Source organism: Carlito syrichta, unplaced genomic scaffold (genome assembly GCF_000164805.1).
Source record: "Carlito syrichta isolate Samal-C Ts95f unplaced genomic scaffold, Tarsius_syrichta-2.0.1 Scaffold314056, whole genome shotgun sequence".
In the NCBI taxonomy this organism is placed as follows: domain Eukaryota; kingdom Metazoa; phylum Chordata; class Mammalia; order Primates; family Tarsiidae; genus Carlito; species Carlito syrichta.
In genome coordinates, this window is record NW_007258152.1 from 278,239 (window position 1) to 297,305 (window position 19,067).

The window sequence follows — 19,067 nt, forward strand, 5'->3', positions numbered from 1 at the left end:
ACTCCCCATCTTCCCTCACTAGTAGCTGCCCATCTCTGAAGGAACTCACCACAACTACCGCAAGTACCCAAGTCATCCACACCCAACTTTTTCTGCATGTACTTTTTAATGGTCTGAAACGCATGAACTGTGTGCCTGTCAATTACTACTCTGTGATTTTCATTCTAACCTAGACTAAGGCAGAATTAGAGATGCTATTACTTGTGCATACTATCATTTTGACATTTGCCAGTTTTTTCAGTAATTGTGTGTGTGTGTGTGTGTGTGTGTTTGAATGTCTGTCAGTTTTAGTCAGTAAGAAAATAGGGCCCCAAATTAATCTTATTAATCAACGCTAATACCACCCTTGATATGTGGAAGGTAATCAATGAATGATTATAGGAAGAATGAATAAATGAATGAATTAAAGATATTTCCCACTATTCTATGACTTTTCTACACAAATTTCTACTGTAGTTTAAACAACCTCTTAAATATTTCAGAAATATGACAATGGTTATCTGTGCCTCTATACTTTTGCTCATGCCTCTGCTTTTGCCTGGAGTATTTTTGCCTTTGTTTCTTATCATTTGAAGTTAAAGTTCTTCTAAAGTTCCACATATTTCCTTTATGAAGCTTCCACCAGCCATTGAGCTGACAGTGATATTTCCCTTCATTAATTTCCCTTAGAAATCGTTATCTGTGATGATTGAGAAGCACATGCTTCTTAACATAGTTTTAACAGTACTTATGAATTTTCCTGTCTTTATGGCTTCATTAGTATATTTCCTGGGAGAAGAGATCCTATTCAGTATCTTTTGGTCTTATTGCATAGACTAGTACCGGTGCTTTGACCTTCATAAGAGATTAACATGTGTCCCTTGAGTTAATAAAATATAATAACTATGTGAAAGGAACTTGTCTTTTTGTGTATGGGTGTTTCTAACTTTGAAAATGTCACTCAGAAATTTCTTCTTTAATATTCAAATGCCTGAAGTTTCTTTTTCTTTTTCTTTTTTTTATTTAAAGTAATTCACTTTGATGTCACGTCTATTTTCCCAGAGGTAGTCTTCACTGAAGTGTATTCATGAAGCCTGTCTGGGATTATGCCGAAGAAGCAAAGATCATGAAACTATTAGAATAAAAGTATAACAGATAGCACTTGTCGGAAGCAAAGTTAATCCTATAAACAAATGTTGTATGGTACTTTAATAGTTTTAACCTTGTCACAATTGTAGATAATGATTTATTTAGATCCATCTGTTTACTGATTAAGGTACCCCTTTCAGACAGTGCAATTTATTAAAATTTATTGTACACTCATTTTCAACACCATTTCAAACAAAGCACATACATATTCTTCACTCTTTCCATCTGCATTCCTTTCCTGCTCATGTAACATTCTTTTTTATGTAAGTAGGGTTTGATAAACAAAATGAGATTCAGACTCTAATAAGCTACTCAACAAGTTCATTGGTGAAGACTATAAAGTATCTGTAATACAGTAGTGAGTGCTTTGAGAATTTTAGTCAATACTATCTGAAATACTAAACTTGTTATGGTCTTAAAACTGCTTCTAGGTGCACAGACACAATCACACAAAGAGGAAATGCTTGCTTTTAGTAAACAAATAAAATAAAAATAATGACAAGTCCTAAGTCTTATTTTTTCCTAACATAGAAAACTGTTTTTCCCTAGCATAGAAAAATCTATGACTCCCTTCTTTTTTGTTTCAAGTCATAGATCATTTAAATAGCAAAGAAAAAAATTTCAAACAAAATATCATTTTTAAATGTTGCAGTAAATAACATTTAAAAATTTTTGCCTTTGATTTTTAATTTCATGAAAGTCAAAAATGTCTCATACTAACAAACCAGAGAGTAATATGTCCTTCCTTAATAGTTCTTCCTCCATTTTCCTTTCCTTTCTCTTTATTATTTGAAATACAAAGGATCCCAAAATAGCTAAAGCAAAGCAAAAAAAAAGCGAACTCCACTTTTTTTTTTTTCAGACTGGAGAACAGCATAAGTCTTCAATATATTGGGTTTAGTAAAATGCAGTAAAGAAAGAAGTCATTAAAAGATTCATGCCTTAACCATTTTACTCTAACTGAAACCGTGCATCACATAAATTGGAGGTTCAAGTAATGGTGGGTGTGCCCTGGGGTCTCTGGGTGTAGACCCACTGATTAGAAGTCTACAGTTTCAATCCACTAGCATTTCTATCAAACCATTTCCATAGAGTACCAATCTCAATTTTCAGTTTGGCTTTTCCCCTTAAAGTGCAGTGAAAACTAAAGGCACCACGAAGTGAATTCATATCAGTTTTTATGAATCTCTACAAATTTTTACGGTTGTCTTGCCCACATTTAGACTTACGGATTTGTGTTTGTGTTTCTAAAACTTTTTAACTTGATTTTAATGGACACTCTTTTCTCTGTCTCTACTCAATTTAAAATGTACTTAGTATTTAATTAAATCAGGTTGTTACAATAATAAACATGACTCATATACATATATGTTGGAAAAAATGACTAACTCCCACAGAGCATGTCAGGTAACACAGCGAATCAAGGATGATGACTTACCAGCTCCAACTCCTCCTCCACCAAGTTGTGGATATCACTCTTGATCTTTTATTTTTAAGTATAAATAGAGTGTCTATGAGTCTGTAAAGTTGGTTTAGGGAAGGTCAATTAAATTAATTCTTAATGTTAAATTAAAATTTTGCGATGTATTTTGCAAGTAATTGACTAGAACAATTATCTTAAAAAGCAAATGTTTAAGAAAGATATTTGAAATGTTTTTCAAATCATTTACTATTGTTTTTATTTTTCAGGTAATATAATATCAAGAGCAAGACATAAAATTAAATGGCTTATTTAAAACTCTCTGTAGTTGATTTAGCTACATGTTAAAATTATTTATCTTTTTCCTTTCTGCTTATCTTCAAACATATTACTGTTTTTCTGACATTACTTTTATGCACTAAGCCTTCCTTGGGATTTAAATGTCAAAGCACAGCTATATGCCATGCCAAAAGCAAATATAGTTTTCTTTTGTCCTAATACATGCAATGCATCAAAGAAGAATAGGCCAGCTGTTGAATCTTAAAATGGCTAATTCAACTTTTTCTTTTTCTTTATTTCTTAGGAGAGATATCTCCTCTGGCATTTCACTACTCTTTTTTTAAAATAAGTTTTTGTCACTCTAGTATTCTTTTTGTACTTAAAAATGAAATCACTTTGAAATCACTTCAGAGAGGCAACTGACTTGAACATAGGTTCGCCTGGGTGTGTGATACTTTTAGGTCATTGAGCTGACAGATGATTTAGGTTTTTGTGCAAGACAGATGCCTGTGGCTTAAATGTTTATGTATAAACAGGAAACTCCTCTATAAATCCTTTCTAAAAGAAACCAAATGACTTTGGCAATGAAGTTAAAGATCAAAGGGAGGACTGGGGTTAGCATGGAAGGTCGAGAAATTCATACAGAAAACCATACACTTAATATCAGAAATAAGTTAGACGTAGCATGAGGAAGCAGAGCATTTCGGAAACTACTGGAAGTTTTATTTATCTCAAACTAAGAAAGAACATAGCCATTTGCAATATAAAATAAAGGGAATCCAAGATGGGTAATAAACAGATAACGTGAAGAGACAAAATTGACATATCTGCATTAAAGAATCACAATTAGGGTAACCCCTTTGGGTCCTCTCCCACTGTGGGAGCTTTTCTGTCCTCTCAATAAATCCTGTTTTCTAAAAAAAAAAAAAAAAAAAAAAAAAAGAATCACAATATGAATTGTCCTATGGAAAAAATTAAAGTATCTTTCAGTTGGTGATTAGGTTTGAGGACGCTGAATAGTGTTTCTCCTAAGCATGTTCCCCAAAAGGAAATTCAGTTTCATTCTAGGAAAATGGCTTGTTGGCTCAAGTTTTCCCAGAATTTCTTTTAGCCAACCTGTTCTTCGATGCTTTGGTGTTTAATAGAATTGGAGACACAGTACTGTCAGGACTGAACCATTGCAAATATCATATGGTGTGAAGTTTACCTGAGAGACTTTCTGCTTCTTTTATTCTCTATTAATAATTACCATGAAGTGAAAGCAAAGTATTTCATTACACTATGAGTAATGAAATAAGCAAAGCACTTAATGATAAGAGGCAAATGTTCCCCAATGTACAGGAAGTGCTATCAAGGTTTGAAACTAATCTAATTGATGACATTAACATTTCTAAAGAAAGAACAGAAGGGTGTGGTCAGCCTAGAGATGTATGAATAAAAGGAGGTGTCAGACTCAGAGCAAGGCAGATTAAAGTAAGAAAGGTCAAGCTGACATAGAAAAAAAAATTGGTATAAATACTGTCACCACAGAAACATTAATGTTCATGACAGAGGCTTTCCTTTTACTAAAGTGGAAATAACTTGGAGATACTTTAAGTCCTTTTTGGTTTTGTTTATTTTTCATCAAATTTTTCTTGCACTGTGACTGTCTTCCCAGTGGATCAATGACGTTTGTCATTGGAAGTGGATACTGGAAGAATTCACCTTTGGACTCTGAGCTAGAACAAAAAGTTAACAGACATGTGGGTTCCATTTTGGCAAGGTAGCTTAAAACCAAGGGGCTCGTGGTTTGAAAAAGTTAGGTTTTTGAGAAGAACACAGAAGCATCTTAAGTATTAAGACATTTAAGACCAAACACAGTGTTAAAATGGTGCAAGGTCTGATCAATGACCATTCCTTTACCACTTCAGTATAAAGTCCCAAGAGGTACTGTTACTCTTCTCTGCTTGGTGCTATCTTCAATAAGCATTAGTTGACTGAATGAATCTCAGCAGAGACTTAGAAATCCCACCATGGCAGTGGTGGTTTTTGAAGATCTAAATTGTGAAGGGCCGCATGTCAGCCTGAGGTGGTGTATGTAGAGTAGATATGGAGGTATGATAAGCTGAGGCCAAGAAGGAACTTAAGGTCTCCCAACTTTTGACCCCTGCCAATACATACATGTACCATAATTTATTTCAGCTTGTATGTAGTCGCCAAGAGATTCAGAAGTCACGGTGTGTCCAGTGGGGTCTATAAAAATGCTTAGATAGTTGGTAAACCAGATAAAGGGGTTAGGAAAAGGAAGGCTTAGAGTATACAGATACAGCATCACCAACCATCCTTGTTTACCCAAAATGGAGGAGTTTCTCCAGATGCGAGACTTCCAGTGCTAAAACTGAGACAGTCTCAGACACACTGGAACCAGTCATCACCTTACACAGATCCTAGAACCCCAGTTCAGCAGTCACCAAGTCATATCTCAAAGCTTGTAGGAGGCTGAGTGTGGTGGCTCACACCTGTAATCCCAGCACTTTGGGAGACTGAGGTGGGTGGATTGCTTGAGCCCAGGAGTTTGAAACCAGCCTGGGCAACATAGCAAAAATCTCATCTCTATCAAAAAAAGAAAGAAAAAAAAGAAACTTGTAGGAACAGTTGTCAGAGCAGTGAGCGGGCAGTAAGAATATTTAAATACTCTTATCGAAAATCCATTAACTTATTTTTTTCTTTTAAGGAAAAAAAATCAAACTGGGTACATGGTCTTGAAAAGAAAGCACTGAATTTAAAAAATAAAAATTGGATATGTGATTATGTATTTCATCCAAAAATATAATAAAGACCTAATTACTAACTCAGGAATAGGATCTAGTCTATTCACAATTTCTCAAGTGGTAATCTTGCAGGTTGTGTTTAAGTTAGAGCATTTACTTTTATTTTTCTGCTTTGTGTTACCTAGAATTTTTACTGGTTTTATTTCTTAATATATTTTTAATATATTCACAAGGGAGGTGGACAGAAAAGAGCAAAGAAGGTTCTAATGTGTCACTTTTACGAGTTGCTATAGTCATGTTAAAAATCAGGTGCTGACTGGAACAAAATGAATTAGCTTTGACCTGTAAACAGCTATTTATTCCCCAAATTCTAATCTTGAGGGGTTATCAGTGGACTGCAACTTAATACATACTAAAATAAATTTATCATCTTTTTTTGACATCATTTCCACACTTGGGTATTTATTCCTCTGTGTTCTGGCTAAAATAATAATAATTTTAGAAGTGAAGGACAAAGAAAAGACACGTGCTTTTGGCTCCAAAAATAAATAAAACTTGGCTCATAATGACTTAAATAAACAAGAATTGATTTTTTTCACATAAAAATGAGTGAATATGGCCACATGATCTGTAGTTTTCTTGAACATACAGCTCTAGTTGTCATGTCTGCTTTTAAAAAGGAGGGGAAGAGGGACATCTGTATGAGGAGAACAAAAGTTTTCCCAAGAACACTACAGCTGACTCCTGCTTATCTCTCAGTAGCCAGGACTTGTGTCACATTGCTGCTTCTGCCTGAGATAAACTAAAAAGCATTCCTCTGGCAGCTAAGCTGTGAACAGTGCTCTTAGGATTGAAAAAGAAACCACGACTTGCAAAACAGACTTCACTATTACTCACAAAATAGATAGAATTTGCCAAACCTAGCATAATCACTACATAATTAAGCTCAAAATATTTTAATATCAGCTTCTTTCTATTCATATATATCCTGGAAGAGACCACAGAAAAACAAATCAAACAATAACTCCACACAGATACACAAGTCCTAAGACTATCATCTGTTACACAAACATTTAGTTTACAAATTCTGACCAGTACTTGCCAGCACCGTGCTATGACTCACTCTAGCCAGTAACACCACCCTTCCCTCACTCTTCCCATCTTACAACTCTCTCCATCCACCCCAACTTTGAAATGCCATACAGTTCTGGTGGTTCCTCCAGTGGGAGGAAGTAAATGAAGCTAACTTTGGCTGAAGCAATATTTCTGGAGGTTTTTGCTCTCAGGTTTTCATACCTGGAAAGAGGTTGGAGAAAAAATGGTTGAGAAAAAGAGTTGGATCAGGCACTTCAAGATGTTTGCCATAGGAGATAGATAGATAGATAGATAGATAGATAGATAGATAGATAGATAGATAGATAGATAGATGAGAGAGAGACAGACATAAATATGTGCATGGGTGTGTCTCCAACCATTCCTTCTTCAAATTTCCATTTAGGTGTCCAATAGACATTTGAACTCATACCTATTATTATCTTTCTGATTTTTTTTCCTCCTCAAATTACTAACCTTCTTTACTACCAGCCTTCCCCATCTGAGGAGATGGCATCTCCTTCCTTCCAACAGTTCTTACCAAATCATTTGAATCTATCCTTATGTCCTTTTTTTCTCTCATATCCCAAATCTGGTTCGTCAAGAAACCTTATTGATTCTGCCTTTTAAATATGTTCAGAACTGACAGCATCTCACTACCTCTTGTGCTAACATCCTGGTCAAGGACACCGGCATCATATCCTTTTAGTTACCCTCCTGCTTTTACCTTCCCCGTTCTCACAGCTCAGATTCATTCTTTTAAAATGTAACTTGCAACATGTTATTGCTCTATTTGGAACACTGCAACAGCTCTCTAGCTGCCTCAGAATAAAACCCAAAAGCTTATGATAACCTACAAGTCTCCAGGACCTGGCTTCTAGGACTGTTCTGGTCTATATTCCTTCAAGTGTTCTTGTCCTTCCAAACTTGCCACCCTGGCTGCCTTGCTGATCCTGGATCATGACAGGCAACCTCTTTGCATTGACCATGCTCTCTGCCTGGAATGCCTTACCCCACATTGGTCTGTAACCTCTTTCAGCTCTTGCACTAATGTTATCTTTTCAGTGAGGTTGTTTTGACCAGCCTATTTAAACTGCAACTCAACACCTTGATCTCTTGGCATGTCAGTCTTCCTTGCATTTCTCTAGTTTTTTGGTTTTCTATTTTTCTCTTTTTTTAAAATAAAACTTTTACCTTCTTGCTTTCTCTATTTTTTACTTTTTAATTATATTTGTAGTTTATCATCTGTCCTTCCTCCCCTTTCCCAGAATACAAGCTTCGAGTATGAAAGTATCTTTATCTGTTCTATTCAATGATTTATTCCTAGGACAGGCTGACATAGAGTAGGCACTGGTAAAGTAAATTGAATTGCATAATTCTTTAGCTTGGCATGCTCGTTCTTTCTTTGATTCCAAGCTGTGTTCAAAAACAAACAAGTAAACAAAACAAGCCACATGCAAAACACCACGCAAAGAAAAAAAAAATGGGTTTAAATCATAGGGTATTATAGTATGGCTCACAGAAAAACTCCTTTAGAATCATTTTCCCTTCAGTGATTTCCCTAAGTTCTACTCATCAAATCATTGCAGCTATCCATAATCTCCAAACTTTTTAGAAAAAATAGGCTTGTGCAGCGTTTAGCTCTTTTTCTTTTCTTTTCTTTTTTACTCTATGTCCTCATTTATCCTTTAAAAAAAATCCTCTCAAAATAGCTCTCTAATTAATCAAGCTGGAATTTGAAAGGAGAAAAGTAAGCAAGATCCACTCAAGGTTTTCTTTAGGTTAGTTTGAAAAGAAAGTTGTAGATATTAAGCAGTAGCAGAGTCTCAGTTAGTGAGGAAAAAACAAAAAACCAAACCAGAGGTGTGCTAGGGATGTCTTGTTAAAGGGTTATTTGAGTGGGTCAATGTTCTGTGAGGACAGCCTAAAACTGTTAGTACTCTCAACTAGAAATGTATAGAGTAAGGGTTATATCAAGAGTGAGCTCTTCAATGATTGAAGTAAAGCGAATATAGTCCTGAATCATACCATGAAAATACACTTCACAAATGAAGATTTTGAACTGGGAACATTTTAGGAGACAGAAGCAAACTGCTATTTCACACATTGGTATTTAGTGTACAGAAGTTGTTGCCCTCAAACAATTGTATATGCTAAAAATGAGCTCTATAATTGGTTTGGAAAATTTGTGGAGATGTGCCACAGGTCACATGTGATGTTCCCCATAGCTAATTTTCCCCTTTTGTCTTCTTACAGGATAAGAAGGTTGTTCTTTGCCCAGTCAGCTGCAGGAACTTGGCAAGATAGACAATGGGACTGATCCATTTGGACAAAAATGCATTTTGCATATTTTTGTTTCTACTAAAATTGAAATTTGTATTTTCTGTTATACACTTCCTCTTGTATTAGTCTTCTCACCAGGAGTATCATCTTCCATTCTTTTCATTTAACAAAATCTCATTCATTCTTTCGGGGTCAATTTAACCCTACTGTCTTTATTACAGTATAACATTAAAATCTCAACATGTCACCCCTAATTCTTTGGTAGCAAATAGTTTAAATATAATGCCCAGGAAACATGAAGCTTGAAGTGAAACATCAATATACAATCTAGGCTGTTTATAAAACTAAATAAGTTAACAGAATTATTATACCATTGCTGCAGTTGATATTAAAAGAATAGATTCTAAAATATTCAAAATATTGTATTACAATTATAAATAAAAATTTTTCTGTATAAAAACATTATTATAAGATGTAGATAATATCAGAACAAATAAATTTAAACATTCACCTCTCAGCTTTTCTGATCATTGCTGCCACTTGCTTTAGGCAGAAATAATACATTATTAATAGTTCAAAAATTATAAGTATATTTATATTAAAATTGTTCATTATTCTGTTTAAATATAAACTGTTTAGGCTATTAGAACTAGTATTTGCATACATGTAGCAGAAATAAACAGTATGCTATGTCATTAAGTCTTATTAAAAAAATTAAGACTTTAAAACAGTTGTATTCTATAGCCACCTTAAACTGTAATGTATCATTCATATGAACACCATTTTATTAAGGTTATGTGAAAGCAAACATAATTCATAATACATAATTTTATATATTTGTAAGATTCATTATATGCCCTTGAGTGACTTTTTAAGGGTTTCCTTTTAAATTTGTTAGAGACTTAAGGTCTGCATTGTGTTGTGAGCAGACTGTGGTAGAATGCATATCTTATTTTAAAACTTAAAAATACTTTAAGGAACTTTCATCTTTCAAAATACACAATCAGTGAAATTATTTTTCACAATAAGATAGTCCTTCCATAAAAGATTTAAAAATAGCTTAAAAGACAATCAGATTCACTAGGCTAACTTCAACTCCTAGTTAGATGTGGTTTCTTGACAGACAAAATATCTCAAAATAAAACTTTTTACTTTTGGAATAGAATTCATTTTTTATAAGTATATTAGGATAGTGTATAAGATACCATCATTACTATTTGTATCCTTCCACTGTGTAAAAATTCAACTAAAGATTATTGAAATTTTATTAATATTCCTCTCCAGAATTGCAAAAACAAAGAATTGATTTTGCGTTACTTTAATATGTGTATTTTGTAAGCAGACTCCATTACTCTAAATATTCTGCTTCAGTAAATTTCCATATTGCCCATTGACATTTGTTTCTTTTCTTTTAGAAGGGAGCTTTGGAGGGGACAGTATGCTAAGACCGAGTCATGACCCAGACAGAGAGAGAACGGACATTTTCACTTGTGGGTATAGAAAGTAAAACTAAAAATAAATGGTTAGAATGTCTCTGTCACACAGCTGTTGCTTGCAGAACCACTTGTGTAAGGCTCAGATTCTCTGAGGGAGGCTGATGGACTAATAGACACCACAGACTATTTTATCATATATGTCCATGTAAAAATGCAAATGTGGTTACTGCTAATATCACAAATATACTACAATAGGTATGTAGAATTGTAAGTCCCTCCTTACCTGTTGTTTTTATTTTTATTTATTTTTATTTATTTTCCTTTTTCACTGATCTCACAACAGACAAAAATTTGAACAGTTTGTTCAGCATGAAGTAGGATGAGAAGACTGTTTACCTGTCTATGATGGCACACATGTCAATGCTGACGTTTGCAAAACTTCCCGGCTTCCTTTGTGCCACTTCGTATAAATTTACAAGTTGATCATCCACTTGAATGAGCTGCATGCATCCTTGAAATGAAGGCTGGAGAACAGAGTGACTTGAGTTACTCATCTGGTTCAGGAAACCTGTGAAACAGAAGAAACAGAAACATTAAATTTGGTGTACAGTATGTTCCACTAAAATTCTTGTGGGTATTTTACCTGGCCACAGTCATCACATTCAACTTCTGTGTTTCTTTGATCCTTGCTGATGTTACATTCAGTGTAGAAGAAGGAAGCCTTTTGAGAAAGAGATGATTTCAGAGAAAGAAGTCAGGGTTGACTTGCCATGGGTTATCGGGTCAGTGTTTGCCTCTGGGGTCTACTGTCACTCATATTTTCTTTTTTGACATCTTTCTCACTTTGTCACATCTTTCTGTCCCTCTGCTGTCAAAAACTCACAGTTATGCTTCCTCAGAGATTAGGGCACAAAACTTTAGAGCTTTCCCAAAAATTCCACCTCCTTCCCTTGTATCGTCAATGTTTACTTATATTTTCTTAATTCCCTAGAGGCTGTTGCTCAGAAGTCAAGAAGCTAAACTTAGTATTATCAGTTAAAGGAAACTATGTCTACCTCAATCCAGAGATATTTGCAATACAAATTGTTTTTCAGTGTATAAAATGTAAGAGGACATTATAAGAAAATAAATTTGGCATAAGGGTCAACTTTGAATATACATCTTATACAAGTGACATAATATGTATGGTACAGTAAAATAAATGATAACAGATGAAACTAAAGTTAAAAGAGTGAATAGCAAAAAAAGAAAAATTCAAACACAATAAATACTGCTGACTTTATTAAGGAATAGAATATATATATATGTATAGCTTGAAATCAGACATTAAGAGTTATATTGCTAAAAACCTAAAATATCACCACCAATCAATTTCCATTATAGTTTTTTAATGGAAAAATTCATCTTTCTTATTATGCATGGAAAATGTATAGGTCATAAAAGAATGGTATTTTTCAATCCCATTAAGTATCTCCCAAAAGTCCCAAAACTTCTACTTTTCATATTGTTCACCACGCTACATATGCTTAGTGGGCAAATTTAAACTGTGTTAATTCGTCTACTTACAAATCTGAAGTTATTCACAAGTTCGCTTTATATAATATTATATCTATAGCAAAAAAATTATATGAAATGAGTTAAAACCAAGATATTCTATTAAATGGATAAAATGAATTTTCAGTAAAAACAAAAATTGTCTATTAAGTTATTTTTTTAAATGTTCTATTGTTTTTTACTAAGAAGAGTTTAGTAGATAACTCCTTTCTCTCTTCATTAATAGACAACAATATGTAAATCCTAGTCATCTGAGTCTTTTTAAAAGATTACTTGCAGAAGTGTACATTAATTTCCACCAACACAGTACTATATAAAAATGATATATATTTAACTTCTTTACTTATTCTATGTTAATATTCACTCAGTGATTTTTTTTCATTTGCATTGACACAGTCCCCTCAGAAAAATGCTGATTTCAGATAAATGATCTATTTAGACTAACTGCATACACACATATGATTTTCAGTTGTTTAATAAAGAATAAATTGAATAAGGCTAATGTCTTAGCAGAGAGAAAACACCCAGTTATAACTTAACTGGCCACTTTTAACATGACTATTACTTGTTTCTACTAATACATGGTAGTCTCTGAATATCCACACTAGTTCTGAAACATTTCAAAATGAGTAGATCTATTATGGAATCAAAACTTCTCTGAAGCACAGAAGCTGCATAAATACCAATTATTACAAATTGTGTATAATTAAGATAATAAAACATGACTTAATCATTCATTTACAATAACATTCTATTTGGTCTTGATAGTTTTGAAGTTTGAAATTGTCAATTCTTTTCAATTTTTTACATAGGATATATTCTAGGAGTTGGTAATTATAGAACAAAATACCACATACAGAGGGGGGGGATAAAAAAATTTTTTTTTGAGAAGTGGATCCCTGGTAGTACAGGCTTCCCCCATTAAGTAAGTGTTCTAGAAACCCATCTGCATCAGTATACCAGTTAGTGTTGTTGTGAGAAGCTGTGTTCGGCTTTGATGAATTTTTTCTTTTGAGATTATTTTAACTCATTTGCCCATTTCATGATGAGTAATTTAAGAGCACACTTGCCCACATGGAGCTGACTGTTCAGCAGTTTTTGACCAAAAATGGCATGGTCCCTGTGCCCCACAGTCGTATTCACACAATCTCACCCTAGCAACTTTTTTTGTTTGTTTCCCTGGATGAAAAAAGTCCTCAAAGGGAAATATTTTGCTGATGTGAAAGAAGTGAAATAAAAACCAGCAGAAGCACTAAAAGTCATCAAAACTGATGAGTTCAAAACCTGTTATGAGTAGTGGAAAAAGCATCCCGATAGGTGTATTACATCAAACAGAGAGTATTTTGAAGGTGATTGAAGTTTAAACATGTAAGAATAAATACACATTTTTAAAAATAAATAGTCTGTTTTTTGGGGGGTCCCCTTTCATATTCATTTTTTTCCTCTCTATACATTATCTTCAGAGTTTCCAAGAGGGACCACATTAATCTTTGCCTTCTGATAGTAACAACCTTTGGTAGTCCACTTGCACACTGAATTAGACCTGACCTCTATGAACAATAGAAAACTCTGCAAATGGAGGGAGTGTGTAATTTCCAAGGCTCATTTCTAACATGGTCTCAAGATTGTGAACTCTGTGGAAAGCCACCATGCCATTGAGATTGGAATAATAACTTGGTGGTTGCAAGAAGATGGAAAATAGCAGGTAGCAGATAAAAATTATATGTCCAGCCAAGGAGGAACTGTTACAACTAGCTATAAAGACAAAGAGCACATAAGATCCTAAAAAAACAAGATGCAATGAAACCAGTTAAGACCAGCTGGATTCAGCATGGTGACAGATTTGACTGGCAAGTGACCTCCAAAGTCACTATACTCCTTAGCATACTAAGTGGCACACCCACCAGAATCTTAGCAGTTCCTGTTTTGACCAAATAAGGACAGAAAAGGGGAGCATACCCAATTCCATGAAATCTCACCTTTCCCCCAGAAAACCTGTGAATATTCCACCCCTTAGTTAGAGATAGCTTGCAAAAAGAAAAAAAGCTCAAGCCCCATTGGGCATGAATCACTCTCCCGAGTATGCCTACACTCTCCCTTGAGTGTGTATGTTCACATTACAATATACCTCCTTTGCTTCTGCTTCACTCTGACTCATTCTTGAATTCTTTCTTGGGATAGTGTCAAGAACCTGGATACTGGGCTGAGGCTGAAAGTCTCACCTGCTTCAGGAGACACTCCCAAGCCCTCTGGTATCATATCACCACAATCAGTCATATAGAGAGGCTCACAAGAGGTAATACATGATTATCATAGCTTTAAATTAATTGGGTATGCAACAATACAAAATGAATAAAACATAAAAAATGAAATATTGGCAGACAGTTGTAAGAAAAACCTACAAATGTGGCAGTGATTTAGAGAGTGGAACATGCAGATAAGCTGAATGCACCTTAAAAATCTGTGGACCAGAAGCTGATGACTTTTGAGAAGGCTGTCAGTAATGACTTAAGGCACTGGTCCCCAACCTCTTTGTCATTAGGTACTGGTTTCATGGAAGATAATTCTTCCATGGACTGGAGTCTGGGGGAATGGTTTCAGGATGATGCAAATATATTACTTTTATTGTGTACTTTGTTTCTATTATCATTACACTGTAACATACGATTAAATAATTATGCATTTCATCGTAATGCAGGGACAGTGGGAGCCCTGATTTTTTTTTTTTTTTGCAACTAGACGGTCCCATCTGGGGGTGATGGGAGAAAGTGACACCTGAAGTGTGTTACTTATGTCCAGTGTACTCTGTAATTTCATTTTGGTTGCTGTCACTACAGAAAACCCTGCTTCACAAGGATAGGATGTTTGATATGGAAGCAGGCTTTTCAGTGCTGATCTGACAGGAGATGGGACTCAGGCGGTAATGCAAATGATGGGGAATGAATGTAAACATAGATGCAGCTTCACTCATTTGTCTGCCACTCACCTTCTGTTGTGCAACTCAGTTCTTAATAGGCCATAGACCCAGGGATTAGGGGGCCCTGGCTTAAGGGAAAATAAAGAAATTATTCTTGGAAATGAGGGAAAATCAGATCTTTACTATGTTGTAGTGAAAAGTTTTTCAACATTACTTCCTGTGATAATATGGGGTAAAAAAAAAATGGACTTAAATAAATTGTGTAATATAGCTAAGAGCATTTCCAGGCACAATAGTGAAGGGTCTGTGTGGCATCTTCTTTTTATTCATAGTAAAATAAAAAGGAGAGAGAAAAACTAAAGAAGAACTGTTAAATATTGGAAAACCAGGACTTAATGAATTTTAAACTAAAATGTTGTTTCAATTCCAGTCTCTCCAGATAGTGAACAATGCAAAAAAAATTTCTATAAATCACCTTCAGGCAAAGACAAAATATAAGAAAAACATAATCTAAAAATAAAAAAGAGTGACTGTACAATTCATGTGAAGATCTGAGAAAAATATTAGGTAGTGCATCAGAGAACTATTCAGTGAGACAAAAGACTTTCTAAGCAGTATATTGGTGTTAAACAATAATAGTTCTAATAATCTCTAGGGCTTCTGTAGCTCTGCAGAAGCATAAGTGAAGAGGAAGGCTTTTTCTTATGAGACTGTGAATTTGTCTTTTATTTAATGAAGTAAACTTGAATAAAATGCATAGAAAACCCATCTATTTTTAAGAAAACTGTATTGGAGGTAGCACCACCAGCATGCACTGAAAGGGATAGAGATGGTATAAAATGGAAAGAGGCTTTTGGATCACCATACTTACAGTCAGAAAACCACACAACTGCAAACTCAGGCAATTTTTTTTTTTAAAAAGATGAATGACTCAGAGTGGCAGAACTGAGAACATGAAGGGCAGAGCCAAGTGTCGTGGAGAATCATTGCCAAGAAACAATAGAACCGAGTCCTAATCAAGGAATCACTAGATTTCAGATCTACTGTGGACTAGGGACTTCTTTGTGTTTCTTATTTTTCCTCTTTTGAATCAGTGAGTCTAATTTGGTTTCTCTGTGCACATTCTACCATTGTATATTGGATGTGTGGGTGACATAAAACTTATTCACAAGTTTTCAGATTGAGAAGAACTATACTATGCTTGGAAAGCTGCACTTTGACTAACTGTACCCAAGCAGCCTAATTTCTCTTGGAACCCTCTAAGAGTTCCATTTTGGTCTGACTTGACTTAGAATGTGAAGTCTTGGATTTTGAGCAGATGCTCTAATGAAATACAATTTAGGAGGGCTTTCAGAAGAGGTGAGTGTACTTTGCATGTGGAAGAAGATATGAATCTTTGTGGACTCTAGGGTGAACTTTGGCGATTACCCTTCAAGATGTTCATAAATCTTCACATTATTATTACATCACTTTAAATGTCTCCTAATATTTATAAACCTGAGTATTTCTCTTCCACACTGAATCAGTGCTGACCTGTGTGACAAATAGAATATTGCAGAAGTGACAATGTTATGTGACTTTCAAGATTAGGTATACAAGATATTAGAGACTGCACCTTGGTCTTCGGCTAACTTACTCTAGGGAGGCCAGCCTCCATGCCATGACAACTCTCAAATAGTCAGACAAAGAGGGGCTCAGGCAGAGAGGAACTAAGGCCCTAAGGCCTGCTACCAACAACCAGCAGCAACTGGCCAATCATGCAAATCAGTCCTCTTGAAGTGAAGCCTCCAAACATAGGCAAGCCTTCAGTTAATTATAGCTGCAAAAAGCATTTAACTGTAGCCTCATAGGACACTTCAAGCCAGAACTGTTCAGCCAAGCTGCTCCTAAGTTACTGGCTTCTTACAGAAAGGCAAGAGATAATAAATTATTATGTTGAGCCACCAAGTTTTGAGGCAATTCATTATGTAGCAATAGATAACTAACACAGATTATAATGAACAACTTGCCATCATTTTCTTAAACAGTTTTTAAGGGTCAAAACTCAAAGATGAACAAAAAATACAGCTTCTACTCATGCCTGCAAAACAATGTGACTGGTAGAATGCCGATGATCACCTTAGTTAACAATGAGTTAAAGATGTTGGCTCTCTGATACTGACATTCTTACTGCTCTAAATCCTTTGGAAACAGAGAAGGGCCTATATATTCCTTGTAATTTTTTGTTTATTCCCTTTATGGACAAATGTATTTCAGTAAAAATACTAGTGCATTGGTGCCTGAGATACTTTCAGTGACCACTCCAAATGTCAGGATTTCACTTACTTAGCAGATTAATAGTGGGAACTTTTTGGTGATATAAATTTGCAACTGGGATTTTGAGGGTCAGAAATAAATAGGTGTAAAAGGGAAATAAAGTAAAACTTTAAAAATTGTCAAGTTGGTAGAAAGGCAATATAGAACAAAGAGGTAAAGCTTTTGCATGTTTGATTAAATCTGTAAATCTACACCTATGAATCTGGAATAAAAAGATAATATTTATACATGGGTTGTTACCAGCTTCCATAGTGTGACAATGTGTTATAACACCCACAGTGAACTGAAATTGTGTCAGTGTCAGTCGCATCTCACTATCAGTAAACTGGAAAATCTTCCCTCTTTACAGAATCATTGTAATTATATTACTTTACTGGCATGTCCGAGTTTTCTGTTTCAAGACTTAGCATATAAAAACTTCATACTTGATTTAAAGTCCATTCAGTATATTATTATTCTTGCTGACAAGGGAAACACATGCATTTTCAAGGTTTTAAAATTTTAATTCAGTAATGCATCAGTGAAAGACATGCTGATATTTGTTTTGACAGTAAAATGAAAATCCAAATTGTTGTAAGTTATAATGATCATCTGCACAAAAAAAACCCCAAACAACAGACAACATGGTTGAAAAATGTACATGTCTAAAGTCATGTGCATACAAATTTTCTGTTTTTATACTTATTTTAAAGTTGGGAAATTTGGGAGGCCCAAGAAAGGCTGATGGGATGCTATAAGGATATCTAAAACTTTTAATATGATCTCGGGAGACTGTACAAAATATCTATGAATTTCTGCTATTTACCTTAACTCCCTGAGCAATAAAAAAGAATACCATTGAGCAGAGGCAGAATAGCCTCATGGTGAGTGAGTTATAAGCAAACAGGGAGTTGGAGCTGGTTAGGAAGAGAGTCTAGAGGTGGCTGGGGCCTGAGCATTGAGGACACTCACGCATGATCCCCACCACATGTGGTGAGATTAGTTACTATACAGGTTGATTAAGCAAATAAATGAATATATGGAGGGTAGCGGGAGTCAGGTTTTCAATGTCAAAGAAGGAATGTAGAAAAGAATGAGTGAACCTTGTGGGTTTGGGTTGGAATTTAATCCATTAGTGTGAACTTGTGATTTTCAGAATATGTAAATAGATATAGAAATAAATATAGATGGGAATGTGTTTGTAGTCAAAATACAAATGGTTCTTATCATCCACTATGGAAGTGTATGGAAGTGGAATGGGACACCCCAGAAGCAATGAATACTCTATAGCCCAGATCATGGTTTCTCTCTGACTAGAACCAGGACTCCTTGAAGAAATGATTGATCCCAGGGATGGGTCTGGGAAAGTAAAACGCAAGTCTGGAACATGTTGCTGCACCAGAAAGTAAAGTGCCCAAAAAATGATGAGATCATGTCAGAATGACTTAGGAGCTAGTCTGAAATGGCTTCTGCTCCCCAAATCAGGACAATTTGAGTACAAAATAAATAATCTGATTATCAAAAGGAGATTTTAAATACACAAAGGAAGAAGAAAAGAAAAAGAGGAAGCTATAGATTTTATCTCATTGAATATAATAGGGATTCATGACTACACCTGGATAAAAATTAATATATAAATAAGGAAAATAGAAAGTTCTCCCTATAGCACTAAGCTAACTAATAAAAGAACTGTAGGGATTAGAAAGTCACCATTTGGCAATAAACATATTACTAATGAATTCAGGCAAGAAATATCAATAAATGCTCAAGAGTAAGTGAAAGTTAGATGAGGAAAGTGGTGTCAAAGTATTTCCTTAAAAAAGTGTTTATTAATTTCAAAGAGAAGTCACTTAACAATGGAGAAACCAAGCAGACAGCTCTGTACTCAAAAGATCCAAGTTATTACCACCAGT

At 34.8% G+C, this 19,067-nt stretch overlaps 1 protein-coding gene across 1 annotated transcript in view; it reads right to left on the reverse strand.

The window, feature by feature from the left end:
- LOC103273485 (contactin-associated protein-like 2) overlaps positions 1 to 19,067 on the reverse strand; it is a gene marked incomplete at both ends in the record, with an annotated part of 313,919 nt that overhangs the window by 204,616 nt on the left and 90,236 nt on the right. Inside the window, one exon of the mRNA XM_008070922.1 lies at positions 10,785 to 10,956. Coding sequence (XP_008069113.1) covers positions 10,785 to 10,956 — 172 coding nt within the window. The remainder of the gene's footprint in view (positions 1 to 10,784; positions 10,957 to 19,067) is intronic.